Below are 25,846 nucleotides of genomic sequence, written 5' to 3'. Positions count from 1 at the left end.
GGGTATTTTGGATCGAATGTGAAATTTTCATGGGTTCACAGTAGGAGTTTACATTTGGAGGCTTGAATATGCACAAAAACTCGTAAAAATTTGCACATACATGCGGCTTTAGATAACGTTCGATAATCTTGCAATGTTACGAAAAAATGTAGCAAAATGCCTCAGTGGCGCCCCCTTGAATTTTTCAAAAAGGCGTTTCCTATTAGGTTTTTTTGACAGAGAGTGATGAAATTTGGGGAGTCGATACCTTGTGCAAAACTGCTCCAAAAAGTCTCTTGCACCCGTATTCCAAATCCAACAGGAAATCGGGTATTTTGGATCGAATGTGAAATTTTTATCGGTTCACAGTAGGAGTTTACATTTGGAGGCTTGAACATGCACGAAAACTCACAAAAATTTGGACATACATGTGGCTTTGCATAACGTTCAATAATCTTGCAACGTTACGAAAACATGTAACAAAATGGCTCAGTGGCGCCCCCTTGAAATTTTCAAAAAGGCCTCTCCATTTAGGTTTTTTCAACGTAGAGGGATGAAATTCGGAGAGTCGATACCTTGTACAAAACTGCTCCAAAAAGTCTCTTGCATGCATATTCCAAACCCAACAGGAAATCGGGTATTTTGGATTGAATGTGAAATTTTTATCGATTTACAGTGTGCACATTTTACACCTTGGCACCTAGGGAATTAGTTTGATCATTCTCAAAATTGGCGAGACTGTTCATGAGGCATATGAAATCTTAAGTTATCAAAATGGTGTGTTTTCATTCACGGGCCTGACCTGGGCGGGGTGCCAAAGTCGGCCATTTTTTCGCCAAAACACCGAATTCGGAAAATGACTGATAACTCCCTCATACAACGTTCAATCTATTTTAAATCTGGCATGTGTGTGAGGTATACCAGCCTGAGCAGGACTGGATTGAAAATTTACCATTTGTGCTTGGCGCCTCCTAGTGGGAACAGGAAATGCCCTTTTTTTACGGGACACACTCCTCCTCTAAAGGGAAAAAATCAATCTACCTCAAAGCTGCATAAGGGAAGCCTTAAGACCTGTCTTCAGGTGCCTGATGAAAAATATTGAAGTTTCGTTGAAGCGGAGGGGTCCAAACAGGAAAGTGAAAATGACTGTCAACAATTTTTCTCTCCAAAAACTTTGAACAGTCATAACTCGGCAGATATACAACATATCTGCGCCAAACTTCCCGTGCTTGTTGAGAGTCATACCCTGAAGGGCCTTGTAGGGGTCATTTGCATCAAACCTACAGCGCCAACTAGTGGCGATAGAAAGTCACTCGTTTTTCCAATACATGTTCAGTTCTTTTCAGGTTGGTCATTGTAGTTTCAAGACCTATTAAAATACTTATTTACGGCCCATGTCCACGTGTCTCTGTCTGTTGCCGTGACGACCCTTTGTTCGCCATTTAAAGGAAATATTTTTTTTCAGAGACTCAGGCAGCTTATAGAGCCACAATATTTGGCACACTTGGTCGAATTGGCCCACTTAGAAGATTAATTTTGGGTTTTGAATAAGGGCTTGGCTACACAGCTCAGTAGTGGCTCCTTTTTTGTAGTACTCTCTCCAATAGGGGTTTTTGCTACTTTCGAGCATCTTAGGTTCTAATGAGATGATTAGAGAGGAGGATCTGCCACCACCCTGACCTGCACACAGTCCGAGTTGCGTGACGTCCGAGTTGCGCTAGATTGCGAGGGCCCGTTCAGTCCTGCTTGCAGGCCTAGTTATTATTATTATTATTCTTCTTTTTTCAGGGCAAATGAAAATGGCCAATTTGGAGGCCTGAACATGCACGAAAAGTCACCAAAATTTGCACAAACGTGCGGCTTTGCGTAAATTTCGATAATCTTGTGTCGTTTTGAAAAAATGTCAAAAAATGGCTCAGTGGCGCCCCCTTGACCCTTAAAATTTTCAAAAAGGCCTCTCCTCTCAGGTTTTCAACGTAGAGCAATGAAATTTGGGGAGTAGATACCTTATGCCTAACTGTTCAAAAAAGCCTCTTGCACCCATATTCCAAATCCAACAGGAAATCGGATATTTTGGATCAAATGTGAAATTTTTATCGGTTCACAGTTTGAGTTTACATTTGGAGGCCTGAACATGCACGAAAACTCACCAAAATTTGCACATACATGCAACTTTGCGTAAATTTTGATAATCTACAAAAAAATTTAACAAAATGGCTCAGTGGCGCCCCCTTGAAATTTTCAAAAAGGCCTTTCCTATTAGGTTTTTTCAACGTAGAACGATGAAATTTGGCGAGTCGATACATTGTGCAAAACTGCTCCAAAAAGTCTCTTGCACCCATATTCCAAACCCAACTGGAAGCCAGAAATTTTGGATCAAATGTGAAATTTTATCGATTTACATTTGAGACCTTGTCGCTGAAGAAAATAGTTGGATCGTCTTCAAAATTGGTCAGACTATTCAGGAGACATATGAGATCTTAAGTTTTCAAAATGGTGAGTTTTCACTCAAAGGTCTGACCTGGGCGTGGTCCCAAAGTTGGCCATTTTTGGGCAAAATACCAAATTCAGAAAATGATTAAAAACTCCGTGATACAACGTTCAATCTTTTTCATTTCTAGCATGTATATGAGATATCCCAGCCTGAACACGACTGCATTGAAATATTACCCATTAGGCCTGGCGCCCCCTAGTGGGAACAGGAAATGGCCTTCTTTACGAGACAGGCTCCTCCTCCAAGGGAAAAAAATCTATTGACCTCAAACCTGTTTCAGGGGAGCCTCAAGACATGTGTTCAGGTCCCTGATGAAAAATATTGAGGTTTCGTTGAAGCGGAGAGGTCCAAACTGGAAGTGAAAATGACCGTCAACAATTTGTCTCGCCAAAAATTTTGAACAGTCATAACTCGGCAGATATGCAACATATCTGCGCCAAACTTTCCGTGTTTGTTGAGAGTCATACCCTGAAGGTTCTTGTAGGGGTCATTTGCATCAACTCTACAGTGCCAACTAGTGGCGACAGAAAGAAGTTTTAAAAAAGGCCTTTCCTATTGGGTTTTTTCAACATAGAGCAAGGAAATTTGGGGAGTAGATACCTTATGCAAAACTGCTCCAAAAAGTCTCTTGCACCCATATTCCAAATCCAACAGGAAATCGGGTATTTTGGGTCGAATGTGAAATTTTCATGGGTTCACAGTAAGAGTTTACATTTGGAGGCTTGAATATGCATAAAAACTCACCAAAATTTGCACATACATGCGGCTTTGGATAACGTTCGATAATCTTGCAACGTTACGAAACAATTTAACAAAATGGCTCAGTGGCGCCCCCTTGAAATTTTCAAAAAGGCCTCTCCATTTAGGTTTTTCTAACATAGAGTGATGAAATTTGGAGAGTCAAAACTTTGTGCAAAACTGCTCCAAAAAGTCTCTTGCACACACATTCCAAATCCTACAGGAAATCGGGTATTTTGGATTGAATGTGAACTTTTTATCGATTTACAGTGTGCACATTTTACACCTTGGCACCTAGGGAATTAGTTTGATCATTCTCAAAATTGGTGAGACTGTTCATGAGGCATATGAAATCTTAAGTTATAAAAATGGTGTGTTTTCATTCACGGGCCTGACCTGGGCGGGGCGCCAAATTCTTCCATTTTTTCGCCAAAACACCGAATTTGGAAAATGACTGATAACTCCCTCATACAACGTTCAATCTATTTTAAATCTGGCATGTGTGTGAGGTATACCAGCCTGAGCAGGACTGGATTGAAAATTTACCATTTGTGCCTGGCGCCTCCTAGTGGGAACAGGAAATGCCCTTTTTTACGGGACACACTCCTCCTCTAAAGGGAAAAAATCAATCTACTTCAAACCTGCATAAGGGAAACCTTAAGACCTGTCTTCAGGTGCCTGATGAAAAATATTGAAGTTTCGTTGAAGCGGAGGGGTCCAAACAGGAAAGTGAAAATGACTGTCAACAATTTTTCTCTCCAAAAACTTTGAACAGTCATAACTCGGCAGATATACAAGATATCTGCGCCAAACTTCCCGTGCTTGTTGAGAGTCATACCCTGAAGGGCCTTGTAGGGGTCATTTGCATCAACCCGACAGCGCCAACTAGTGGCGATATAAAGTCACTCGTTTTTCCAAAACATGTCCAGTTCTTTTCATGTTGGTCATTGTAGTTTCAAGACCTATTAAAATACTTTTTTACGGCCCATGTCCACGTGTCTCTGTCTGTTGCCGTGACGACCCTTTGTTCGCCATTTAAAGGAAATATTTTTTTTCAGAGACTCAGGGAGCTTATAGAGCCACAATAGTTGGCACACTTGGTCGAATTGGCCCAGTTAGAAGATTAATTTAGGTTTTGAATAAGGGCTTGGCTGCACAGCTCAGTAGTGGCTCCTTTTTTGTAGTACTCTCTCCAATAGGGGTTTTTATCTCTTGGGTGTGGGAATGTAAATAGGCGACTTTCGAGCATGTTAGGTTCTAATGAGATGATTAGAGAGGAGGATCTGCCACCACCCTGACCTGCACACAGTCCGAGTTGCGTGACGTCCGAGTTGCGCTAGTTATTATTATTATTCTTCTTTTTTCAGGGCAAATGAAAATGGCCAATTTGGAGGCCTGAACATGCACGAAAAGTCACCAAAATTTGCACAAACGTGCGGCTTTGCGTAAATTTCGATAATCTTGTGTCGTTTTGAAAAAATGTCAAAAAATGGCTCAGTGGCGCCCCCTTGACCCTTAAAATTTTCAAAAAGGCCTCTCCTCTCAGGTTTTCAACGTATAGCAATGAAATTTGGGGAGTAGATACCTTATGCCTAACTGTTCAAAAAAGCCTCTTGCACCCATATTCCAAATCCAACAGGAAATCGGATATTTTGGATCAAATGTGAAATTTTTATCGGTTCACAGTTTGAGTTTACATTTGGAGGCCTGAACATGCACGAAAACTCACCAAAATTTGCACATACATGCAACTTTGCGTAAATTTTGATAATCTACAAAAAAATTTAACAAAATGGCTCAGTGGCGCCCCCTTGAAATTTTCAAAAAGGCCTTTCCTATTAGGTTTTTTCAACGTAGAACGATGAAATTTGGCAAGTCGATACATTGTGCAAAACTGCTCCAAAAAGTCTCTTGCACCCATATTCCAAACCCAACAGGAAGCCGGAAATTTTGGATCAAATGTGAAATTTTATCGATTTACATTTGAGACCTTGTCGCTGAAGAAAATAGTTGGATAGTCTTCAAAATTGGTCAGACTATTCAGGAGACATATGAGATCTTAAGTTTTCAAAATGGGGAATTTTCACTCAAGGGTCTGACCTGGGCGTGGTCCCAAAGTCGGCCATTTTTGGGCAAAATACCAAATTCAGAAAATGATTAAAAACTCCGTGATACAACGTTCAATCTTTTTCATTTCTAGCATGTATATGAGATATCCCAGCCTGAACACGACTGCATTGAAATATTACCCATTAGGCCTGGCGCCCCCTAGTGGGAACAGGAAATGGCCTTCTTTACGAGACAGGCTCCTCCTCCAAGGGAAAAAAATCTATTGACCTCAAACCTGTTTCAGGGGAGCCTCAAGACATGTGTTCAGGTCCCTGATGAAAAATATTGAGGTTTCGTTGAAGCGGAGAGGTCCAAACTGGAAGTGAAAATGACCGTCAACAATTTGTCTCGCCAAAAATTTTGAACAGTCATAACTCGGCAGATATGCAACATATCTGCGCCAAACTTTCCGTGTTTGTTGAGAGTCATACCCTGAAGGTTCTTGTAGGGGTCATTTGCATCAACTCTACAGTGCCAACTAGTGGCGACAGAAAGAAGTTTTAAAAAAGGCCTTTCCTATTGGGTTTTTTCAACATAGAGCAAGGAAATTTGGGGAGTAGATACCTTATGCAAAACTGCTCCAAAAAGTCTCTTGCACCCATATTCCAGATCCAACAGGAAATCGGGTATTTTGGATCGAATGTGAAATTTTCATGGGTTCACAGTAAGAGTTTACATTTGGAGGCTTGAATATGCATAAAAACTCACCAAAATTTGCACATACATGCGGCTTTGGATAACGTTCGATAATCTTGCAACGTTACGAAACAATTTAAGAAAATGGCTCAGTGGCGCCCCCTTGAAATTTTCAAAAAGGCCTCTCCATTTAGGTTTTTCTAACATAGAGTGATGAAATTTGGAGAGTCAAAACTTTGTGCAAAACTGCTCCAAAAAGTCTCTTGCACACACATTCCAAATCCTACAGGAAATCGGGTATTTTGGATTGAATGTGAACTTTTTATCGATTTACAGTGTGCACATTTTACACCTTGACACCTAGGGAATTAGTTTGATCATTCTCAAAATTGGCGAGACTGTTCATGAGGCATATGAAATCTTAAGTTATAAAAATGGTGTGTTTTCATTCACGGGCCTGACCTGGGCGGGGCGCCAAATTCTTCCATTTTTTCGCCAAAACACCAAATTCGGAAAATGACTGATAACACCCTCATACAATGTTAAATCTATTTTAAATCTGGCATGTGTGTGAGGTATACCAGCCTGAGCAGGACTGGATTGAAAATTTACCATTTGTGCCTGGCGCCTCCTAGTGGAAACAGGAAATGCCCTTTTTTACGGGACACACTCCTCCTCTAAAGGGAAAAAACCAATCTACCTCAAACCTGCATAAGGGAAGCCTTAAGACCTGTCTTCAGGTGCCTGATGAAAAATATTGAAGTTTCGTTGAAGCGGAGGGGTCCAAACAGGAAAGTGAAAATGACTGTCAACAATTTTTCTCTCCAAAAACTTTGAACAATCATAACTCGGCAGATATAGAACATATCTGCGCCAAACTTCCCGTGCTTGTTGAGAGTCATACCCTGAAGGAACTTGTAGGGGTCATTTGCATCAACCCTACAGCGCCAACTAGTGGCGATAGGAAGTCACTCGTTTTTCCAAAACATGTCCAGTTCTTTTCATGTTGGTCATTGTAGTTTCAAGACCTATTAAAATACTTTTTTACGGCCCATGTCCACGTGTCTCTGTCTGTTGCCGTGACGACCCTTTGTTCGCCATTTAAAGGAAATATTTTTTTTCAGAGACTCAGGCAGCTTATAGAGCCACAATATTTGGCACACTTGGTCGAATTGGCCAAGTTAGAAGATTAATTTTGGTTTTGAATAAGGGCTTGGCTGCACAGCTCAGTAGTGGCTCCTTTTTTGTAGTACTCTCTCCAATAGGGGTTTTTATCTCTTGGGTGTGGGAATGTAATTAGGCGACTTTCGAGCATGTTAGGTTCTAATGAGATGATTAGAGAGGAGGATCTGCCACCACCCTGACCTGCACACAGTCCGACTTGCGTGACGTCCGAGTTGCGCTAGATTGCGAGGGCCCGTTCAGTCCTGCTTGCAGGCCTAGTTATTATTCTTCTTTCTTCATGGCAAATGAAAATGGCCAATTTGGAGGCCTGAACATGCACGAAAAGTCACCAAAATTTGCACATACGTGCAGATTCGCGTAAATTTCGATAATCTTGCGTCGTTTTGAAAAAATGTCAAAAAATGGCTCAGTGGCGCCCCCTTGACCCTTAAAATTTTCAAAAAGGCCTCTCCTCTCAGGTTTTCAACGTAGAGCAATGAAATTTGGGGAGTAGATACCTTATGCCTAACTGCTCAAAAAAGCCTCTTGCACCCATATTCCAAATCCAACAGGAAATCGGTTATTTTGGATCGAATCTGAAATTTTTTCGGTTCACAGTTGGAGTTCACATTTGGAGGCCTGAACATGCACGAAAACTCACCAAAATGTGCACATATGTTCAACTTTGCGTAAATTTTGATAATCTTTGAAAAAAATTAACAAAAAGGCTCAGTGGCGCCCCCTTGAAATTTTCAAAAAGGCCTGTCCTATTAGGTTTTTTCAACGTAGAATGATGAAATTTGGTGAGTCGATACATTGTGTAAAACTGCTCCAAAAAGTCTCTTGCACCTATATTCCAAATCCAACAGGAAGTCGGAAATTTTGGATCAAATGCGAAATTTTATTGATTTACATTTGAGACCTTGTCGCTGAAGAAAATAGTTGGATCGTCTTCAAAATTGGTCAGACTATTCAGGAGACATATGAGATCTTAAGTTTTCAAAATGGTGAGTTTTCATCCAAGGGTCTGGCCTGGGCGTAGTCCCAAAGTTGGCCATTTTTAGGCAAAATACCAAATTCAGAAAATGATTAAAAACTCCGTGATACAACGTTCAATCTTTTTCATTTCTAGCATGTATATGAGATATCCCAGCCTGAACACGACTGCATTGAAATATTACTCATTAGGCCTGGCGCCCCCTAGTGGGAACAGGAAATGGCATTCTTTACGAGAGAGGATCCTCCTCCAAGGGAAAAAAATCTATTGACCTCAAACCTGTTTCAGGGGAGCCTCAAGACATGTGTTCAGGTGCCTGATGAAAAATATTTAGGTTTCGTTGAAGCGGAGAGGTCCAAACTGGAAGTGAAAATGACCGTCAACAATTTGTCTCGCCAAAAACTTTGAACAGTCATAACTCGGCAGATATGCAACATATCTGCGCCAAACTTTCCGTGTTTGTTGAGAGTCATACCCTGAAGGTTCTTGTAGGGGTCATTTGCATCAACTCTACAGTGCCAACTAGTGGCGACAGAAAGAAGTTTTAAAAAAGGCCTTTCCTATTGGTTTTTTTCAACATAGAGCGAGGAAATTTGGGGAGTAGATACCTTATGCAAAACTGCTCCAAAAAGTCTCTTGCACCCGTATTCCAAATCCAACAGGAAATCGGGTATTTTGGATCAAATGTGAAATTTTTATCGGTTCACAGTAGGAGTTTACATTTGGAGGCTTGAACATGCACGAAAACTCACAAAAATTTCGACATACATGCGGCTTTGCATAACGTTCAATAATCTTGCAACGTTACGAAAAAATGTAACAAAATGGCTCAGTGGCGCCCCCTTGAAATTTTCAAAAAGATCTCTCCATTTAGGTTTTTTCAACGTAGATGGATGAAATTCGGAGAGTCAATACCTTGTACAAAACTGCTCCAAAAAGTCTCTTGCATGCGTATTCCAAACCCAACAGGAAATCGGGTATTTTGGATTGAATGTGAATTTTTTATCGATTTACAGTGTGCACATTTTACACCTTGGCACCTAGGGAATTAGTTTGATCATTCTCAAAATTGGCGAGACTGTTCATGAGGCATATGAAATCTTAAGTTATCAAAATGGTGTGTTTTCATTCACGGGCCTGACCTGGGCGGGGTGCCAAAGTCGGCCATTTTTTCGCCAAAACACCGAATTCGGAAAATGACTGATAACTCCCTCATACAACGTTCAATCTATTTTAAATCTGCCATGTGTGTGAGGTATACCAGCCTGAGCACGACTGGATTGAAAATTTACCATTTGTGCCTGGCGCCTCCTAGTGGGAACAGGAAATGCCCTTTTTTACGGTGACACACTCCTCCTCCAAGGGAAAAAATTAATCGACCTCAAACCTGCATAAGGGAAGCCTTAAGACCTGTCTTCAGGTGCCTGATGAAAAATATTGAAGTTTCGTTGAAGCGGAGGGGTCCAAACAGGAAAGTGAAAATGACTGTCAATAATTTTTCTCTCCAAAAATTTTGAACAGTCATAACTCGGCAGATATACAACATATCTGCGGCAAACTTCCCGTGCTTGTTGAGAGTCATACCCTGAAGGGCCTTGTAGGGGTCATTTGCATCAAACCTACAGCGCCAACTAGTGGCAATAGAAAGTCACTCGTTTTTCCAATACATGTTCAGTTCTTTTCAGGTTGGTCATTGTAGTTTCAAGACCTATTAAAATACTTATTTACGGCCCATGTCCACGTGTCTCTGTCTGTTGCCGTGACGACCCTTTGTTCGCCATTTAAAGGAAATATTTTTTTTCAGAGACTCAGGCAGCTTATAGAGCCACAGTATTTGGCACACTTGGTCGAATTGGCCGAGTTAGAAGATTAATTTTGGGTTTTGAATAAGGGCTTGGCTGCACAGCTCAGTAGTGGCTCCTTTTTTGTAGTACTCTCTCCAATAGGGGTTTTTATCTCTTGGGTGTGGGAATGTAAATAGGCGACTTTCGAGCATGTTAGGTTCTAATGAGATAATTAGAGAGGAGGATCTGCCACCAGCCTGACCTGCACACAGTCCGAGTTGCGTGACGTCCGAGTTGCGCTAGATTGCGAGGGCCCGTTCAGTCCTGCTTGCAGGCCTAGTTATTATTATTATTCTTCTTTCTTCATGGCAAATGAAAATGGCCAATTTGGAGGCCTGAACATGCACGAAAAGTCACCAAAATTTGCACATACGTGCAGATTCGCGTAAAATTTGATAATCTAGCGTCGTTTTGAAAAAATTTCAAAAAATGGCTCAGTGGCGCCCCCTTGACCCTTAAAATTTTCAAAAAGGCCTCTCCTCTCAGGTTTTCAACGTAGAGCGATGAAATTTGGGGAGTAGATACCTTATGCCTAACTGTTCAAAAAAGCCTCTTGCACCCATATTCCAAATCCGACAGGAAATCGGATATTTTGGATCAAATGTGAAATTTTTTCGGTTCACAGTTGGAGTTTACGTTTGGAGGCCTGAACATGCACGAAAACTCACCAAAATTTGCACATACATGCAACTTTGCGTAAATTTTGATAATCTACAAAAAAATTTAACAAAATCGCTCAGTGGCGCCCCCTTGAAATTTTCAAAAAGGCCTGTCCTATTAGGTTTTTTCAACGTAGAATGATGAAATTTGGTGAGTCGATACATTGTGTAAAACTGCTCCAAAAAGTCTCTTGCACCCATATTCCAAACCCAACAGGAAGCCGGAAATTTTGGATCAAATGTGAAATTTTATCGATTTACATTTGAGACCTTGTCGCTGAAGAAAATAGTTGGATCGTCTTCAAAATTGGTCAGACTATTCAGGAGACATATGAGATCTTAAGTTTTCAAAATGGTGAGTTTTCACTCAAGGGTCTGACCTGGGCGTGGTCCCAAAGTCGGCCATTTTTGGGCAAAATACCAAATTCAGAATATGATTAAAAACTCGGTGATACAACGTTCAATCTTTTTCATTTCTAGCATGTATATGAGATATCCCAGCCTGAACACGACTGCATTGAAATATTACCCATTAGGCCTGGCGCCCCCTAGTGGAAACAGGAAATGGCCTTCTTTACGAGACAGGCTCCTCCTCCAAGGGAAAAAAATCTATTGACCTCAAACCTGTTTCAGGGGAGCCTCAAGACATGTGTTCAGGTCCCTGATGAAAAATATTGAGGTTTCGTTGAAGCGGAGAGGTCCAAACTGGAAGTGAAAATGACCGTCAACAATTTGTCTCGCCAAAAATTTTGAACAGTCATAACTCGGCAGATATGCAACATATCTGCGCCAAACTTTCCGTGTTTGTTGAGAGTCATACCCTGAAGGTTTTTGTAGGGGTCATTTGCATCAACTCTACAGTGCCCACTAGTGGCGACAGAAAGAAGTTTTAAAAAAGGCCTTTCCTATTGGGTTTTTTCAACATAGAGCAAGGAAATTTGGGGAGTAGATACCTTATGCAAAACTGCTCCAAAAAGTCTCTTGCACCCATATTCCAAATCCAACAGGAAATCGGGTATTTTGGCTCGAATGTGAAATTTTCATGGGTTCACAGTAAGAGTTTACATTTGGAGGCTTGAATATGCATAAAAACTCACCAAAATTTGCACATACATGCGGCTTTGGATAACGTTCGATAATCTTGCAACGTTACGAAACAATTTAACAAAATGGCTCAGTGGCGCCCCCTTGAAATTTTCAAAAAGGCCTCTCCATTTAGGTTTTTCTAACATAGAGTGATGAAATTTGGAGAGTCAAAACTTTGTGCAAAACTGCTCCAAAAAGTCTCTTGCACACACATTCCAAATCCTACAGGAAATCGGGTATTTTGGATTGAATGTGAACTTTTTATCGATTTACAGTGTGCACATTTTACACCTTGGCACCTAGGGAATTAGTTTGATCATTCTCAAAATTGGTGAGACTGTTCATGAGGCATATGAAATCTTAAGTTATAAAAATGGTGTGTTTTCATTCACGGGCCTGACCTGGGCGGGGCGCCAAATTCTTCCATTTTTTCGCCAAAACACCGAATTCGGAAAATGACTGATAACTCCCTCATACAACGTTCAATCTATTTTAAATCTGGCATGTGTGTGAGGTATACCAGCCTGAGCAGGACTGGATTGAAAATTTACCATTTGTGCCTGGCGCCTCCTAGTGGGAACAGGAAATGCCCTTTTTTATGGGACACACTCCTCCTCTAAAGGGAAAAAATCAATCTACCTCAAACCTGCATAAGGGAAACCTTAAGACCTGTGTTCAGGTGCCTGATGAAAAATATTGAAGTTTCGTTGAAGCGGAGGGGTCCAAACAGGAAAGTGAAAATGACTGTCAACAATTTTTCTCTCCAAAAACTTTGAACAGTCATAACTCGGCAGATATACAAGATATCTGCGCCAAACTTCCCGTGCTTGTTGAGAGTCATACCCTGAAGGGCCTTGTAGGGGTCATTTGCATCAACCCTACAGCGCCAACTAGTGGCGATAGAAAGTCACTCGTTTTTCCAAAACATGTCCAGTTCTTTTCATGTTGGTCATTGTAGTTTCAAGACCTATTAAAATACTTTTTTACGGCCCATGTCCACGTGTCTCTGTCTGTTGCCGTGACGACCCTTTGTTCGCCATTTAAAGGAAATATTTTTTTTCAGAGACTCAGGGAGCTTATGGAGCCACAATAGTTGGCACACTTGGTCGAATTGGCCCAGTTAGAAGATTAATTTTGGTTTTGAATAAGGGCTTGGCTGCACAGCTCAGTAGTGGCTCCTTTTTTGTAGTACTCTTTCCAATAGTGGTTTTTATCTCTTGGGTGTGGGAATGTAAATAGGCGACTTTCGAGCATGTTAGGTTCTAATGAGATGATTAGAGAGGAGGATCTGCCACCACCCTGACCTGCACACAGTCCGAGTTGCGTGACGTCCGAGTTGCGCTAGATTGCGAGGGCCCGTTCAGTCCTGCTTGCAGGCCTAGTCAATTTTTGAATCCCGTGCCATTAAAATGAGTGACTTCCGGCTTCAGTCTCGGGTTCAGGACGAATGCGAATGTGACGTCACACGGGTCAGCATTGCATTGCTTTATAGCATGCGGATGGACTGCGGATTCAGCTGATTTTGCAGATTAATTTGCTTATTTTTCGCATCACGCTAGGCAAACGGCTGCAGAAAATTGTTGCTGCATCAGAGAGGCGTGTGAGCTTTTTTGGGTTTTATAAGGTTCCCGTTCACCGCAGATATTGGCCAAAACAAGCCCTACTGCTGTGGGACCATTGGACTTACGAGGAAGTGAGTAAACATCGCATTTTGCATTATGTCAAATACGGGAATCATTTTAATACGTAAGTGGCTTGCATTTTGTGGCTGATTGTCCACCGAGAGTATCACTCGGCCGACGACCAGTGGCTTGTTTGCACCCCCTCCCCATACTTATTGCCCTCTTCGTGTGCCCGGTGTTCTGTCAAATTTTCAACCCCATCAGAAATTGCAACTTTGTGTTAAAAATGGCCGTGAGTTCGGCGATTACAAGGAAAACACTACAAACTTTCTTTAAATAAAGGACTATTTACTTACGTTTGATCATGGACCGACATGTAGAAAAGTTCTCCTCAGACACATCCTGCCATGTTAGCTGCACAACAACTGCACGCACCGTTTACGTCTTCGCCGTGTAGTAAAGCATTATTTTACGCCATATTCGTGTTTACCATGTGTCGAATCGTCTTAAAATATGATTCTAATTCACATAATATTGGTATTTAAGACTTTATCCTGTCGTATGCACTTCGAGTGCGATTAATCACATTGTTATACACACAATTCCAAAGTACAGTGGTACCTCTACATATGAAGTTAATTCGTTCCTTGACTTTGTAAGTCGAAATGGTCGTATGTAGAGCAGGATTTTCCCACAAGTATACATTACAATTTCATTAATTTTTTCCACAGCCCAAAAACCTACACTAATTTCTTAGTAAATGCTGCTGGCACTATTGCAAATAGCAATTACACAGAGCAAAACCAATAAATTATTAATAAAAATCATAATAATAATAGTAATGATAATGATACCTGTAATCAGGGCTGTCAAAAGACTTGCAGGGGACCGGGGACAAGAGACCATTATAGGGGGCCCCCCACCCCACCCCTGCCACCGGCTTGTCACGACAACATACATAGGCTACAATACAACTGAGAGTGCTATGCCTGCCTTGTTTCCAAAAAAAAAAAAAAAGGAAAACATATATTTCAAATATTTAATGTTAAAATTTTAAGTATATATTGAGTAGAACATAACATTTAATCAGACAATGATTTAAATAAAAAAAGAAATAAGTGAATGTAAAGTAAAATATAAATGGTCATTGAGGGGCCCCTATAGTGGGGAGAACAAGTATTTGATACACTGCCAATGGCAAACAAATCGGGTTCTAACGTAGGGGATGTGTTTTGCGTGGTTTACTTTCACTTTGTTCAGCTCCGGCGGACAGTAGGCATGTTGTGTTGCACAAGTTCTGAAATAAATGATTAAAAACCTGATATAGCTGGCTATTTTTTGGCAATAATATCTGTCACCTTAACTTAAAAAGACTGGCAAACAGAGGTCGGAGGAGGACCGTCGAAATCGTAGACATTCTCCGGCCGTATTGTTGAGCGAGTTCACGGACGGCACACTCATAATTTTCTATCATTTGCATCTTCATTTAAATGGTAAGCCTTACCTTTTTTCGCCACCTGCACTATGTTGATTTGTCTCACAAGAAAATCCGCGGTGCGTCCGTCTTGCGGGAAAACAAACTGCGGCGCTGTCATAAATTGTCGTATTTCGAGCATGTTGTCGGATATAGAAACAAATGGCGAGTCAAATTTTACATCGGATGTCAAAAAGATCGTGTGTTGAGGCGATCGTATGTCAAGGTTGGACGTATATCGCCGTCAATGGCGTTTTCTTTTTTACTGCCCGTAACCTATTTTTACACATGCATATCCGTTAAAATGTTGAAAAGTTCAATAAATCACTATACAGTTGGAAGAAGCTGCCTATTAATGTACAGTAATTGTACCTTCTCCCCTGGGAAATAAAAAGCAGAAAACAGCAATGTTCCCCTCAAAAGTTATATTAAATCTTTTCCAGCCACATTACGTAAAATCATTTTTTATTGCCATCCTCTCATAAAGCATCTCTTAAATACAAGCCATGTGGAAAGCACCTTTTTAAATCCGATAAGAGTCCTTTGGGTGCCGACTTGGGGATCCCGCATTCAAAACCACTTTTCACGGTGATGACAATGAGGATGCACTCCACCTGTAACAACCGTCTCCACGCACCAGGGAAGCCTCTGAACGAGCGAGCGTGCGACAGATTAAATAACAAAAAAGTTGGCAGCGAACGAGAGATCAGTTGGCTTCGTTCTTTGAGGCTTCATCAAAGTTCTCCACAAGATCTGCCAGAACAAAAACAAGAGAGTTCTCGTTTAGAAGCGATCAAAAGATTTACTGAGGAGTCTCCAGGGAGGGTTGCTTACCTGGGACTGCGTCGTCATCCTCCTCTGCAATTTCTTCCTTTACAGTTTTCATGTCCATCGCTGCAACCAAAACAAGGCATGTCACACAACAACACGTGCATTTTACAGACAACTAATCCAACTGGACAAATGATCGCAGTTTGAATGGAATGGATATGAGATTCGATTTAATGATCGAGATGGTAACTCGAGAAAAAAAAATTAGGTCGATTTCGGTGACCACAAGTCATTTTTGTTTCCAAAAACCTGTTAGCTTAATTCTAATATACAATTGAAGATGCCATCCAAACTCAAGGGCGTATGTTTGCATATCGACGGCAGGGACATAACACTACCAAATTTTCAGGATGCTCAAAGTGTCCCCACCAACTTTTTGTAATGGGTTCAGTTATATAAGTAATTTAGATTGTCTTCCCATATCTTGTAAGAATAGAACTGACCCTACTATTATTAAGTGAATTATTTTCATTATGTTCAGACTTACATTTAACCCTTTTCACCTGCTGAGTGTGCCAGTCAATTTTTTCCTCACTTAAAGACACGTTTGATTGGCTGATGAATTCAACCCCCCCCCCCCCGCCCCCCACACATACACACACACATTACATATTAGACATTGGGGATATTCAAAGTTTTTTTGGGCCAGCAGCAGCCACTGCAAGTAATGTAAAAAGATGTCAATGTTGTGGAGGTTGGGAACACACCAGTAATTTTGCTACAGAAAGTCCGACCTGCGTCAGAGTTAGCATAACATTAATATGTGTGAATTTGCTTACCTGCAGAACTTGAGTAGCAAGCTGCTTAGAGAGAAGTGTCTTCCTGCATGTGTTTTCTATAGTTAACATTAATTAAACTGCGAAAAATGTAGTGAACCGAAGTTTACCCCTTTCTCCCAATTTTCACTTTTATTTTATTTATGTGGTCTGAAAGCAGCCCAAAGGAGCTTTCATTTTTTTGTTGAGTTTGGCAGTGCTTGTGGACAAAAGCAGTCGTGTTTTACCTGAAGGAAGGCTCCATTTTAATTTATTTTTGTTATTCATTAAGAGTTTTTTTTTCCCAGTTATATATATATATTTTTTTTTTTCTGACAATGTTAAGTGGTGTCAATAAGACAAATGTTTATTTTTTGCATTCCTGGATATTTAAGAGATTATTAACAAGTTTGTGTTCATTGTGTAAGACAATTTAAATTATGTACAAATATTGCAATTTAAATTTACTAATAAATTCAGACATTTATTCTGGATGTTTTTCAAAATGTTTCTTTAGTAGTTTTTCAATCGAACGGTCCACCACCTGAACCAATACTGTACACATGAAAGTTCGTGTAAGTCAATACAGATTTATTTTGCATGAATCATTTAACATATCAATTAATTAGGTTCATACACGTGAGAAATGTAGCCCTGACCCCCTTTCACCCAATGTGTTTGGTCTTATTAATGTCGCGTCCCCTGAAAAAGTGTACATACAGGTTATCCTGTTATATTGTCCCTACCAATGTTAAGAACAAACCTACGCCCTTGTCCAAGCTAGACTGAAAATTAGCATTACATTGTGTGATTTAACTCTTAAAGCAATAAATATTCACAAATGCCTCAGGAAAATTCTTTGACAAGAAAAAGAACAACACTAACGCCAAAAAACAGGTTATTACTTCTATTGTCTGCGACTGTCAGTGTTTATCTGCGGCGCAACACTGCCACCATGTGACCAAGGTGCGCACGCAATCAGGACCAGGAAAATTTCAACAATCCAGGTTGTAGTTGTCATCCCTAAAGGAGCAGTTTACATTTCTTGCATTGGTGAATAAACTTTATAAATAAATGATTACATGTTCATATTTTTTTCCATTTATTGAATTTGTATGTCATATTACATGGTTTCCCTCATTGCTTTATAACAGAAGTGTCGCGTCAATAAGATGAGCATTTAAAATCAGTCCTTCCAGTTGAAGTGAACTGGACATCTATCGCTGTCAATGGCAGACAGAGTTCATTTGATGTACTACAGGTACTTACGGGTAACTTCCTGTAAATTTTGCATCATTTCCTGTTCATTTTTCGAGCATTTCCAAGTAGGGTTGCCACCTGTCCCTCAAAATAAGGAACGATCCATAATTGGGAATCAAATGTTGCGTTTCGTATTGAACTAATACGGAATATATATAGATAGATACATTTCTATGTATTTTAGGATTTTTGGGGATGTCCTTTTTTCTGACTGTACAGCTTTGGGTGCGTCCCGTATTTCCTATTACTGAAAGGTGGCAACCCTATTTCCAAGCTGCATCCTGACGATTTTGGGGCATTTTCAGGTTACTTCTGGTTAATTTGGAGTCATTTTCTTTTGGTTTTGGGTCACTTCCTGGGGAACTCATTGCCTGCCATTGACGTCCAATCCGTTTTGACTGGGAGGAGGCGAATGCGCGAATGTAACAGCGGACACAAAAGTGAGGAAAGTGCAGTTAAGTGCACACACTTGTTCACGCAAATCACAAATCCACAATTTTACGGCGCCGATGTCAAAATAAAAGTGTTTGATTCTGTATGTACAGTATGAATGAGCTACAAGGTGCCTGTCAGCCCCTGCTTCGTAAGCCTGGCGGGTCAACAGGCTACTCCTACCCTGCCAGGCTAAAACAGTGATAAAAAGAATGCATACAAAGTATACAGTAAATATACAGTATTATCCACATTCTAACGGCATCTGCTGATACGTTTGAAAGCGCAATTACGACATCTTATGGTCGGTATGGCAACAAACCTGTCCCAGCTCTCAGATTTGTATTGTATTTTTTGTCTGTTAAAACTATTTCAAAACTGTGCCTTTTTTTAAGACTAAATACGTGCGATAAGGGAAAAATCCTCTATCACGATATGGCTGATTTAAATCACGTTAGCAAAATGCCACGATTTAATAAAAAATACAACATATTATGACATAATATGACAGCATTCGCCCCCTCACTTCTCCCATTCTTATTTGCCACTTTTAGAGATGATTTTGAATCCTTTCCCAGCTTTATACAAATCAACAATCCTTGATCACAGGTCTTCAGACAGCTCTTTTGACCGAGCCATGATGCACATCAGACAATGCTTCTCATCAGCATAATTCTTACCAGATGTGTGTTTTATAGTGGGCAGAGCAGCTTTAAACCACTCATCAATGATTGGGCACACACCTGACTTAAATTGTTTGGCAAAACATGGTTTCAATTGCTCTTTAAGTCTCCTTAGGCGGAGGGTTCACTTACTTATTTCCCCCTTTCTGTCATTGTTTGCATGCAATCCTCATTAAAATATGAAAACCTATAAATGTTTGGATGGTTTTGGTTAAAGCAGACACTGTTTTTTTCATCTGTGTGATTTTGATAAAGATCAGATCACATTTGATGGGGATTTTATGCAGAAATGTAAGAAATTCCAAAAGGTTCAGATACATTTTCAGACCACTGTACAAGCACATTCATGTTATTCTTTGAAACCAATTTCCATTGAATTTTCAACATTGTTGACATCTTTGGCTTCAAGACCACTTGTCGGCACCATACAGCAAATGAACCACCGTGACGCTTTAACCCAATTGGCTACAAAGCAAAATATGTAAACAATATTGTAAAATGTAGCCTTCAAAATTCATGTTCTGTGATAATTATTTCTTCAGTTACTGTTCCAGATGTTTCATGACTTGCTTGTTATGTTAGTTTGTTATTATGTGATCATTTTAGTTTCGTTTTAAAACCATGACTTTGAATGACGTATGTTTGACTTGCTATTATTTTTGACTGTTTGTTTTAGGGATGTTCCCGATCCGATCACGTGATTGGAAATCGGGGAATTTTTTAGCGGATCGGAATCAGGTGAAAGGGATCGAGTTATTTATTTATTTATTGTGATACTCCCGGAAGAGGCGGAAGAGGAATTCCGTAACATGTTTGGAACCTTTGTTAAAAAACAAAAAAAAACAAAAACAAAAAAAACAAAAAAAAAAAACATTTTTTCCCCCCGGGATCGGATTGGGATTCGGTATCGGCAGATTCTCAAAATCAGGTGACCCAGACTCGGTGCAAAAATATGCGTTCGGGAGATCCCTAGTCTGTTATGAGGTGAATGCAACTTTCTGTATTTGTGAACACAATGTAAGTGCAATTTGAGTCATCACAGACTGATGTACTTGGATCATATACAGCACAGATCCACCACTAATTCATATTGATTAAACATTTCTGCTAGCCTAGCATGTTTGTTTGCAGACATCCAGAGGTCATTGTTAGCATAGTTTATATGCTATGCTTTCTTTGACCAGTAAGTGCATAAGGGCAGCAGGCCTGTCCATTTGCTTTCTACCCAACATATCGAGGTATAGGCAACATGCCATTTTATAACGTTTTGATGCTATATATTGTCATTTCATACATAACTACATTTAAGTATCATTAATAAGTGGCTTATAATAGCACATAAGTCAGAATTTCAAAATTCCTGTCAAATTTTTGATTTTCATGGATTCTTTCTTAAAAACATGCTGGGTCACTAGTGGGCTTCTTTACCACCAGGGTTTGCAACAACATTAATTTAAAATTAAATATTCCTAAGAACTGTGCATTGTGTGTGTTTGTTTTTTTAATATACATACTTTGTCGCGGGAATTGCTCGGCTAGCTTGCGCAGGCTGCTGAGGCTGTCGGCGCCCAACTGGCTGAGGATGCCGGGGAGCATCTCGGACAGCTGCTTGGTCTCAGCGTGGCCCGTGATGGCGAAGGTGTTGGCCGAAAGCGACGCCTGCACCTTGGGGTTGTTGAAGTGGATCACCGTGCCGTCATCTTTGATCATGTTCACCTACGGGACGAAATTGGTATAATAACGACGTCAATGGACAGAATGTAACATGAACTAATGAAGGATGAAAAAAATGCTTAAAATGCTTCACCTCCTCTATTCCAGCAATGTTGTTCACGGAGAGCTTCTTCAGAGAGCCTTGTAGCTTTTTGTCGTCGGCCGTTGCAGTTTTGTGAACCACCTTTTTCTTCCTGCGAGCTGTTCCCTTAGAAACAAGACTCAAAGTGAGCTACACATAGGCCTGTTGCGATAAAAATTTTTAGGAGGCGATATATCGTCTCATAAATTATTGCCGATATGCGATAATATTGTCAATTTTTAAACCAATTCCATCACTAATGTAGTGACAATACATCAATAAATCACCCATTCAAATGCAATAAACTGTTTTTCTTAAATAAAACAAACTATATTAGAAATCATAAATATTAAAATGCAAGGCATAATGAGTCATTTGAAAGCTAGCTAAGTGCAGAATATGAAATAGGTGAGAAAACCAATGCTATTTTTATTCTCTGCCAATTAGAGCCCATCAAAACTCTTTATATACATGTTGAACATGACGTGCCTTTATTTTTTAAATGTACACCGGAAGTTTGCTATGCCGCTAACTGTAAGCTTTACACTTAGTAGAAAAAAAAAAAGCAACTTGTTTTCTATTCTCGTCAGGCATGTGTTATCAGGAATAGATTTTTTCTTTTTTTTTCTTTTCCATTTTCTGTTGCATTATTTACCTTGAAACAGGATCTACCCAATTTCTCGTCAGGTTTCCTGTGTGTTTTAGTTTTCTTGCAATCAACACTTTTTACATTCTTATATTAATACCATTAAAAGGGACACTTTTTGATATATTTTCACCTAATACCAGTTTAACTTTTTCAGTCCTTTGCATAGTCAGTAATCAAAAAATAAACACTGATTAGTCAAATATCAAAATAATCATTTGGGCAGCCTTACATCTCACTGTATTCCGAGGTGGACTGGCCTTCAGGCGTACCAGGCACTACCTGGTGGGCCGACACACATTTTTAGGGCGGTGACACTGTTTAGTTTAAAAAAAAAAAAAAAAAAGTTTCTCAGATGTGGCACACACCCCATTCGTTGGGCCAATGTTTGTTCGTCCAATGAAGTACTGTATACATAGTGCTGTCAGGCAATTAAACATTTTCTAACTAATTAATAACAAGATTTGTAATCATCTAATCGAATTAATCGCATTTTAATGTAATATAAGGTCCTTTAAAAAAGACTGAATTCTAGAACATTAAAAAAACTAATGCATGGCCATTCAACTGAATACAGTAAGAAGAGAATACTTCAAATCCATTTATGTCATTGACAAAGTGAGATTTGATCACGTTCAAACTATGTGTTTACCAGGGCGTAAAGCAAACAGTCAAGGGGTTGAAATGTGGACAACAGCTGGCAGCCCGGAACTCACTCGCTCCCTCCCCTTCTCGCCATAAAGAGAACGCTGATGTCAGGGGGTTCAGAAAAACTATGGCTTGCGGGCTGTAAATATTGCTGTGCAGAAACTTTACATCTGCCGCCCAAACCTTTTGCTTTACTTTTTAGGAAAATAAAAAAACGGCATTGTTGTTGAGCGTTATCAAAGGCAGCGAGCAATTTTCAACATTTTATATTGGTCAATGTTTGGGTAAAAAAAACTGAATTGTATTGATTTGTGGAAAAATGACAGGTGTGTAGATTTCAGTCCGGTGTCAGCCATTTTTTTCGATGACATTGCTACTGAAAATCAAACATTAAAGGAAGAGAAATCACCTAGTGTAAATGAATTTCATGTGAAAGACAGTTGTGAATTTCTTAAGACTCGGTTCTTAGGATTTTTAGGTGATGTAAAGCACTTTGAATTAAAAGGCCGCAACAACTAATCAATTAAAATCGATTAATAAATTAGTTGCCGACGAATTTGATAATCGATTTTTAACGGCAGCTATGAGCAGTCTCGTTTGGGTCCTTGTTTGTGTGACATGAGGCTCCGCGCGCACCAGTATTAGAGCGAGAAAGAGTTCACTGCTACACTCAGGTAGGGCTGCTGAATCAATAATATTTATGCAAAAGATTGTTTTGAGTCGTGTGTGTTGTTAGATCCTGTGTGCGACCGTCAGAGGTAAGTAAATGAAGCCAATTGTATTGTTTGTATTCTTTGTTGATGAGACGTTACTACTTAGCACTAGTTAGCAATTATGCAAATCAGTGTCTTAAAGTGTCCGTTTGTATTGGAGAAGAATTTTAGCACTTGAGATATTTTTATATCGCAAATTGTCTCACTTCTTTTTATAAAGAAACCACAAACCCATTCCTTTAACAGCTTGATCTCCTTTGAGCACAAGATCCCATTCAAACTAAATTGCCATACAAGTGAGTGTGCTTTTAAATTAGCTTCAGATTGTATTTATGAACAACTGTTTGATAAAGAAGACTGATTCATTAGTCTGTCTCCTCCTTATTCGATTTTGTTGTTTAGCTTGCTTAAAGAAAATAAGTGAGTCTTTGACACAATTTATATCAACGCTTTGACCACAAGAAAAAAAAAATTCAATCTGTATCACTTTTTTTTTTTTTTTGAATGAACAGGACTTTTGTCTTATTTGTGTACTGAGAAATTCTTTTTCTGTTTCACACTCAGAAGATTTATGTACTGTAAACAGTACAGATGTAGACTACAGTTAAGTCAGGAAGCTGTAATAAAGTATTATTTTTGAAGGAAATAGTCACCCATTTTGTCATCGTTACCTACAGTATGCCTGGAACAACAAGTTAAATTGTGAATGGAATTGAAAAAAGTAATATTAGTACAATTTGGTGCTGCAACGATTAATAGATCAAATTGAGTAATTCGATTGGAAAAAAGATTTGAATTATATTTTGCTGCTTTGAGTATTCGTTTAATTAAAGTAGCGTTGTAATGGTGCGTTTTGAAAGTGTTTGCATTCAGTTTTATTAATTTGGGTGGATACTGCCCTCTGGTGGCAACAGTGAATATGACATAACTCATTTTACATGGCTGAATCTAGCGGCTCCCTGTTAAGACCAACATAAGCTAAGTTTTTGTTTGAGCTAATGTTTACAGGTATATTTAGCCTTTTTTGTGGGAATATATGTTTGAACCATTTCTTAAGAGCAGTGTAAAAAAAAAAAAGTTAGCATTTTATCGTATTTTAGCTTTTACTATGTAAGTTAGCCAATTGTTCTTTTGTTGTAATTAGATCCTCATTTATTTATTTATTTTAATACCATTTGAGGCTCACCTCAGGTATTTTAATTTTTTTATGTTCCTTATCCTAATACAAGATTATTCAAACTAACGAGTTCATTGATTGATCGACTACTAAAATAATCAATAGCTGCAGCCCTCATCCGATTAATCATTTATTTAATCATCCGATAAATCGATGACAGAAATACTTGTTTATACATATATTTATGCAGTTATATCGAACAATTCAACACAAAGTCATTTGTGTTGAATTTTTCTATACAAATAAATTTGCCTCGCCTTGCCTAAAATCAAATAAATTAAATTAAAAAATTGACTAGCAACTAACATCGACACACAATTTAGCTGGACTGGACCGACTAAAATGGTCGCTCTATGCCAGTGGTTCTTATCCTTGCTAAAGGTACCAAACCCCACGAGTTTCACATGTTCATTAACCGAACCCTTTGGAATTATAAAAATCTTTTTTTTTTTTTTTTCAAATTCAAAATCAATATATCTAAGCTAGCATGCTAAAGCCCAAATGAATTCCCATTCAAATTTTTTCTCATTTAGTCAGCATGTTTTTTAAAAAAGGTCAAAATGCATGATGATATGTTTACGCCTGCAGCATCATCAGACCACTAAACCAAGACTGGACCAATGTGCATATCTTAGAATTTTTCAGTCAAATTTGGTGGACATTGACCATGCAGTTTCTGTCACGTTTACATTTCAAATGACTACAAATTTAATGAAACACCCTGCACAAAATGACAGCTAAATTTGTACACAGCCATTATGTTAAGAAAATACATACTAGTATGATTCTTCTAACAAATCCAAAAAACTGAATTCACAACAAATATTTTTTTCCTTTTGATTTGCTTTTCCCCATTGAAAAATGAAATTAAACCCTTTCTATTTCAGTTTTCATATTGACATTCTTATTCTATCGCATCCTTGCCTCATGTACTATTTTCATAGCATAAAATATGAGGCAAATGTTTTTTTTTTTTTTTTATGTCAACGCAGTCACTCATACCAAGTGAGAGTAAACCTTCCACTGAGCAAACCAGCTTCTCCTCCCATCAGATAGAGGACTAGCAGTAGAAAGAATTGGAATAAATCCTGTAAATTAGGGACTAAAAATAGGGCCCTGTGTCTCTTAACCTTCACCGAACCCCTGGGGTTCGATCGAACCCAGGTTTAGAACCACAGCTCTATGCTATATTAATTTAAAAAATTTTTTAAACACAGTTCTTTGCATTTCACAAAGCCAAGACTTTACAAAGTAATATAAAAGGATCCTACTTTTCCACCTATCCGGACTTGTGCTTGGAGTTTGGCGAGCTTCTCTTGATTCATCTTGCTGTTCTGTGTGCCAAAAAAACAAACAAACAAAAAAAAATCAAAACCAAGAATATTACACACCTCCCAAAGTGTACAAAATAAACATTGTTCTCACTTATGTGTTGAATCAGACCCTCTGAATACGACAGAACTAAACAGTTTTCTTAAGGCTACATTTAAATTTACCGTTTCAATTAGTTGGGCTCAGTATAAATCATGACACATTATTAAGCAGGTGTTACAAATTGTACACATTGTTCAAAAGCTACCGTGGCTAATAATAGCCGAGCGTGAGGCTAACTATGAAAGATGACAGCCGCGCGATTAAACAATGCTATTTTGGTGATTTAAACTACACAGCGGCGTGAAATAAAATTGTAAATCAAATAATGCGTTTACCTTTAGGAAAAACAGACAGATTATAACGGTGTTTAGACTGGAGCTTCAGCGGATGCCTCCTTCTCGTTCTCAGGCTCGTGGATAGCAAAGCTGTTCGTTAAACGTATGCAATACTTCCGTTTGTCCTTTCCGAATAAACGTCAACAATATTTTTCAGAGGTCGGTAATGTGTCAGACACCTATATAAACAACACCATTCTTGTTTGACTTTGTATTGGATAGCGCTGGAAATATTTCAAGGCCTGAATGACTCATTTCAATAATTTCATACTTATAAAATTGGATTTTATGTTCACCGCCGGTGTGAGGACAGCGTTTTGTTGTTTACCTTGATGACACGGAGCAGCGCACCGGAACACGCGGTCGAGTAGAAGTCACGTGACCTCAGGCTGAGC

The 25,846-nt window shown here is 39.3% G+C and overlaps 1 protein-coding gene across 2 annotated transcripts; it reads right to left on the bottom strand.

Annotated features, from left to right (window-relative positions):
* Positions 1-15,224: 15,224 nt before the first annotated feature.
* On the bottom strand, positions 15,225-25,749 carry LOC130930466 (transcription factor BTF3 homolog 4). 2 transcript variants are annotated; one of them, XM_057858439.1, is made up of 6 exons: positions 25,168-25,314; positions 25,014-25,076; positions 20,571-20,684; positions 20,278-20,479; positions 15,637-15,696; positions 15,225-15,555 (listed from the first exon to the last, which is right to left on the bottom strand). In XM_057858439.1, the coding sequence occupies exons 2-6, from the start codon at positions 25,065-25,067 to the stop codon at positions 15,509-15,511; spliced, it is 477 nt and encodes a 158-aa protein (XP_057714422.1). In that variant the 5' UTR covers positions 25,068-25,076; positions 25,168-25,314; the 3' UTR covers positions 15,225-15,508. The 2 variants fall into 2 exon arrangements, with proteins under 2 accessions (XP_057714422.1, XP_057714421.1); XM_057858438.1 differs by lacking the exon at positions 25,168-25,314 and adding an exon at positions 25,452-25,749 and having other exon boundaries at positions 15,228-15,555.
* Between the last annotated feature and the right edge of the window lie 97 nt (positions 25,750-25,846).

This window comes from Corythoichthys intestinalis, chromosome 14 (genome assembly GCF_030265065.1).
Source record: "Corythoichthys intestinalis isolate RoL2023-P3 chromosome 14, ASM3026506v1, whole genome shotgun sequence".
NCBI lineage: Eukaryota > Metazoa > Chordata > Actinopteri > Syngnathiformes > Syngnathidae > Corythoichthys > Corythoichthys intestinalis.
The sequence above is the reverse complement of the archived record's forward strand: the minus strand, read 5'-3'. Positions and strand labels throughout refer to the sequence as shown.

Excerpts from the sequence above, each read along its gene's own strand:
- LOC130930466 (XM_057858438.1), bottom strand. The coding sequence starts at position 25,067 with ATGAATCAAGAGAAGCTCGCCAAACTCCAAGCACAAGTCCGGATAGGT. Across the intron at positions 20,480-20,570 it reads ACATTGCTGGAATAGAGGAG|GTGAACATGATCAAAGATGA; the intron begins GTGAAGCATTTT and ends TTCGTCCCGTAG. Across the intron at positions 15,556-15,636 it reads GGATGACGACGCAGTCCCAG|ATCTTGTGGAGAACTTTGAT; the intron begins GTAAGCAACCCT and ends TTGTTCTGGCAG.